The sequence below is a fragment of the Lontra canadensis genome, unplaced genomic scaffold (genome assembly GCF_010015895.1).
Source record: "Lontra canadensis isolate GAN:19392208 unplaced genomic scaffold, GSC_riverotter_1.0 scaffold72, whole genome shotgun sequence".
NCBI classification, from domain to species: Eukaryota; Metazoa; Chordata; class Mammalia; order Carnivora; family Mustelidae; genus Lontra; species Lontra canadensis.
In genome coordinates, this window is record NW_022631066.1 from 2,347,366 (window position 1) to 2,353,365 (window position 6,000).

Sequence of the window (6,000 nt, forward strand, 5' to 3'; positions counted from 1 at the left end):
ACAAATAAACTCAAGTGGATTAAAGACTTAAATATGAGACCTGAAACCATAAAACTCCCAAAGAAAACACAGGCAGTAATTTCTTTGACATTGGCCATTGCATACACTTTGGCTGTCCCTAAGGCTGTTGTGAACCTCATGAGGAAACAAGAGCTAGATTTCTGGTAATGCTAGGATTAAAACTGTTTCTCAAGTCCTTGACTGTGTCCTGCAAGGACTGCAATACAGAGGAAAGACACTGCAAAATTATAGAAAGTGTACTAGACAAATATATCTATTGTTTAATAGTCTCTTAATTCCAATTTTAATCAAACAGTGTTCGAACACTACTGTGTTCATTAATCCACTTTCCGGTAATAAGATGTCAATAACGCTATTTTGTGGGGTACCTGACTGGCTCAGTCAGTGAAGCATGCAACTCTTGATCTTGGGATTGTGAGCTTGAGCCCCACACTGGGTGTAGAGATCACTTAAAAATAAAATCTTGGGGCACCTGGGTGGCTCAGTCAGTTAAGCATCTGACTATTGACTTACTTAGGCTCAGGTCATGATCTCAGGTCCTGGTGTGAAGCCCAACACTTAGCAGGGAGTCTGTGTGAGCCTCTTTCCCTCCCCCTTCTGCCCCTCCCCCTGAATGTTCTCTCTGTCTCTCCCCCCTCAGTTAGATAGACAGATAAATAAAATCTTTAAAAAAATAAAATAAAATCTTTTTAAAAATGCTATCTTGCAATAAAAAGTGGTAATGCAAAAACAAGAGAATTTGGAATGTTTTAGGAGTATGTCCAAAGGCAGAACAACTAGAATGATGAAAATGTATCATGAACCACAATGACCGTCTATCTCTGCAAAGCTTTCCTAGGCCTGGGCAGACAGATGCTTCTGCTGTCTTTGTTCCCAACTGTACTGAAGGATCATCCATAAGGAGTTACATAGAGTGTGTGTGTGTGTGTGTGTGTGCGCCTGTGTCAGAGTCTGAAGGAGTCCCATAATAACAGGTCTTATTTACTAGTGTTAACCATGTGCCAGGTACTGAAAATTTGATGTGCTTTATTTCATTTTAATTCCTACAACAACCAAAATGAATTGGACATTATAATTCGCACTGAAGAAATTTTTTTTTGAAAAGCTGAAATAACTCAGCCGCATTTGGCAACTGTGCCAAATAACACAGCTCATGAGAGGCATAGCTGGGATGTAGCTCACGTTTGTAACCACAAAACTCCAGTGTTGTTGGGAAGATCTTGCGCTAAGCTCAGCTCCCTCAAACTATAAAATCCTGTGAGTCTACTGACTGACTATAAGCACTTTTTTATTTGCATTTTATTTGAAGAAAATGATACCAAATGTCTGTTTCAAAAGAAGTTTCCACACTGAAAACTATCCAAGTTCATTTTCTATTTTTAATACAATCTTTCAGTAATTGATAAACCTTAAAGAAATAAGATAAAACCATGCTTTTAAAAGAGAGACGGGGGGGCACCTGGGTGGCTCAGTGGGTTAAAGCCTCTGCCTTTGGCTCAGGTCATGATCCCAGGGTGCTGGGATTGAGCCCCGCATCGGGCTCTCTGCTCGGTGGGAAGCCTGCTTCCCTTCCTCTCTCTCTGCCTGCCTCTCTGCCTACTTGTGATCTCTGTCTGTCAAATAAATAAATAAAAATCTTAAAAAAAAATAAAAAATAAAAAAAGAGAGACAGGGTTTCGTGTTGTAGGAAATGCATTACTCAAATATTGGGAATAGAAAAAGAGGATGAACCCACACTTTTCTCTCCATAGAACTGGAAAATACAAGACTTCTGATGTCCAAATGGTGGTCTTCAGACAACCTTCTACCCCCATCTAGTCACTATAGCATAAACTCTAGTTATCTTTGAAAATGCACTTGGATAATTAACGTTAATGAGAGACAGGCAAATATAAATTTAAAATATTTAAAAGAACAAACCAAAACTATTTGCTCATTAACTAGGCTTATAAACATGCCATCCACATACTGGAAAAGCTAATAATTATTCTCTAATTGTGCTAATTATGTAATGACAACATTGTAAATGTTTGTTTATATAATGTTAGATTTCTCTAACTAATCTTATCATTAGTCAGACTTTGGACTTCTGCCACTGTGTACTCATGTATATACTGGTATGTGCCAAACTGAACAATTTATTTTTAAAACTGGTTGTTAATGTGCTACTATAATATTCAAATCAGAAACTTACCACATCCTTAGGAGGTGGTTCTGCTTCCTTCTTTATCTTTTTACCCATTCTGGAAAAAGATACAATAAATAGTTAAATAAGAGCACCTGGGTGGGTCAGTTGATTAAGCATCTGACTCTTGATCTCAGCTCAGGTCTTGATCTCAGGGTTGTGAGTTCAGGCCCCATGTTGGGCTCTAGGCTGGGAGTGGAGCCTGCTTTAAAAAAAAAGTGTCATTTGTACATTGTTTATACAATGTACAAATCTATGTCACCTATGCCCTTAGAAAGAGATTTATTTCCATATTTTAACTGTACATGAAAAGAGACTATGCTACTAATATTAGTTATTTCTACTAATATATGTAGAAATTATTGTACATGTACAAATATGTTACCTACATTCTTATTTCAAATTCTCAGTGTTTTTGGAATTTTTTGAGCATTAGTCCTGGCTTCCAGGTCGTAAGGAAGACAATGCATTAGAGACATAACTTTTACTTACATAACTGGGAATAGTTTACCATGCTTACAGTTCACTTAGAGGGTTTGGGAGACTAAATCCAAGTTACTTTTGAGATCTGCAAGAATGTTTCACCACAAAAGGATGGATTTTGGTCTGCTTTCTCACACTGATCTATCCCGAGAGTATCTGGCGCACACTAGGCATTCGATATTTATAAAAATCATTAACTCTTTTTCCTGGGAGTATGATTTTATGTATGATACCCAAGACATACCAATACTAGACTAACATTGGTGTCATTTTCCCAGATAACCAGAAGTTTTCTCTAATATAACCCATAGCACAATAAAAAAAGTAACTGAGAATGTGAAGAATTGTATACTGGGGAAATTGGGACTACTGCTTGCAAGACCCTTTTCCACCTCGCATGTCCTTGACTGTGCAGGAAAAACGTCAAGAGCATTGTTAGTCACAGTTGATACACCACAGAGGAGTAACTCCACTTGGGTACAGAGGACTTTCCCGATGTTGATGACTGCTAGAATAACCCCAGAAATCTTTTGAATCTTCTCCCATGAGAGTTTGTGGGGTTATGCTTGGCATTTGTGCAATTTCAGATGGTACAAACTAGTCTTAAGGAAATTACTATAGTTTCCAGAGAAATTCTGGGAAGTGAAAAATCCTTGGAGAGAATCTACAATGTCAGAGTTAGTTCAGATAGTCTGTCAAGATACAACTGCAACTCCTAGCATTAGGGACACTGACCCTAATTTATCACATATTTTAAAAAGCCATGTGTTCCTAGAAAAACTCCTAGGGACTTCTGAAAGACATCCCTAAGCTCAGGTCACATAAATTTCAAGATCTTTGAAAAACTTGCACTGGGCAAGTTTATGCTGTGATGAACTACCTCACATTATATCCAATATATTGAACATTAAAATGCACCCACATTCTCCATTAAATACAATTTTTGCCTTAAAAAGTTTTGAAATTAGCATTTGAAATTATTCAGCAGTTTGTGCACCTGGAAATTCTTACAAAATGAGAAAACTGTTTTCAAATGTTACTTAATATTAATAAAAAAATTTAACATTAAATTTTCAATTTTCTTTTCAGATTTTAGAGGCAATATTTTTTTCAAAATTCAAACATCTTTCATAGATGCTTAACAAGCACAAAGACCCTAGGCTTTGTGTCTATAATATTCCAAGCAGATGCACAGAAACTATTCTGGACAAATGAAAATCTATCCTACGACTAACCTTTAGGAAAAAGAGACTTCACAGCTCTTTGCAACCAATTCCAAGATACAGCAGCCTTTGATTTACATAAGAACTGCTTCTGAATAATGTTTGAGAACTGAATTACACCTATGCAAAATTACTGTAGGTCATCTGATTTTCACTCAGGAACGTCTTTTCCCCATTTTAAGATAGTGGCTTTGAATAATTGCATATTGAAGAGTGTAGAGGTTGGAATGGCCTTAACACAGGATTATAGCAATGGAGCTGTTCCTACGCAATACCATGAAGTAGGAAGCATTTAGTTTGTGTTTTTATTGCCATCTTGAGCATAACAGTTAATGCAGGAGGAGGTATACAACTGACATAGAGCCAGAGGCAATAAGCCTCAAAGATAATCCTAAAGTGTTTTTTTTTTAACTTTGTAAATTCAACATTTCACTTAAAATCAACATGCTACAACCAAATTACCTTATATTATTTTATTCTTTAAAAATCTGTTTTCCTTTAAAGCTTCAGAGATGTCAAATTAAGAAAATAAATCCTTTCTACTGAAGCAAACCTGCTTTCCTTGACTATTTTACCACCTGCCCATTGATGACTTTTATTGTGCTAAAATAAACATACTATAAAATTTGCGATTTTAATCATGTTTAAGTGTATAGCTCTGTGTCTACTGTCTACTTTAAAAGGTAATACATTTCATTACAGAAAATTTGGAAAACAAGGAAGGGCACTTGGATTTAAAAAAAAAAAAAAATCACTCAGGAAAAAACTCAGGGAGATCAGCACTATTTCAATATAGTTCCTTTTTCCGTGTGTTTTCTACAGTGATTTTACCAGCCTACCTGGATTCCTAGCCCCTATTCTCAACTTCCTAATATCGTAGGAAAACTGATGGACAAGTTTAAGAGAGTTCATTCTCCATTTATTGCTCCAATCATCTCCAATGAATCAGCATATCATGTCATTTAAAAAATACTGACAGTCCCCTATTGCTGAGCACTTGTTTCCAACTTCCCGAAATTACGGGTAAGTCTGCAATGAACATCCTTAAACCTAAAATGTTCATCCACATTCTGCAACTGCTTCTTTAAGATAAAGGAAAATAACTGGATGAAAATGCATGAACTTCACGGCCTTGAGTACGAAAACAAATCTGCTTTAAATGTGCATCTTCCCGATTATTAGAGAGGCGCCACATTTTCCCCCGCAAATGTACCAATCATTTGTACTTCTTGGTGAACTTTCAGACTACACGACTTTAAATTTTAGTCTATGGGGAGATTTTTTTTTTTTTTTTTTTTTTTTTGAAAAAACTTCCGGGGAGGAGGAAGGCTAGAACAAGTGGGGACTCGCTTCTTGATTTGCTGAAAGTCAAGTAGCGGAATCTTAGACCCTCAGATGCCCTCTCCGGGCCTCAGTTTTGTCACCTGTTAAATGGCAGGCAGCGGGATGCTTAGGAAGCCCACCCCGAACCCCGTCTAATACTGCGGGCATAGAGCAGGGACCGACAACCGCCCCCCCCCCCCAAGGTGTTCGTTCGTTCCCTCAGGTGGCCCAGATGTCCCCACCCGCGGGGCACCTTCTCCTGGCCCAAGTTCTGCTGGGACCTTGGCCCTGGGCCTCTCCAAACCGCGGGAGTAGCTGCTCAGCCCCACTCCTGCGTTTACCTGCCAGGACATCCCTCAAAGCCGAGGCTCCTCGGACCTGGAGAACTGCACCCGCCGCGGCTGGCGCGCGCCTCCTAGGCCACTGTTGTTCTTGGTTGCTAGGCGACACCGGGCCGCGGCTGCGCGCGCAGCTGAGCGCGCGCCTCCGCCCAGGAAGCTCGCGCTCGGCAGCCGGAGGAACTCATTGTCCCGCCTTAAGAAAGCGGTCGGTAAGGAAGGAGCTCAGGCGTCCTCTGCTCCCAGAGTCCACTGCTTTGAGGCAGGATAGAGGTTTTTGAGGCAGGCAGAGCTTACCTGATAAACAGCTTTATACATATTTAAGAATTTTTATATTAAATTTTCTATCAACTAACTTGTGATTTCTGTCTCCTGGTTGGGATTGGGCGTTAAATAATACACTCCTGGGTCTTCAGCCTTTTCCCCT

At 39.1% G+C, this 6,000-nt stretch overlaps 1 protein-coding gene across 2 annotated transcripts in view; it reads right to left on the minus strand.

The window, feature by feature from the left end:
- The window catches only part of ARMC3 (armadillo repeat containing 3), a 91,322-nt gene extending 85,719 nt beyond the window's left edge, over positions 1-5,603 (minus strand). Inside the window, exons 1-3 of one of the 2 annotated variants that reach the window (XM_032880826.1) lie at positions 5,577-5,603; positions 3,133-3,197; positions 2,216-2,264 (exon numbers count right to left, since the gene is read on the minus strand). In XM_032880826.1, the coding sequence (XP_032736717.1) occupies positions 2,216-2,264; positions 3,133-3,197; positions 5,577-5,588 (126 nt within the window). In that variant the 5' untranslated portion in view covers positions 5,589-5,603. Of the gene's footprint in view, positions 1-2,215; positions 2,265-3,132; positions 3,198-5,576 lie in introns of those variants that run through there. The other variant, XM_032880825.1, reaches the window with a different exon arrangement.
- Positions 5,604-6,000: the final 397 nt, after the last annotated feature.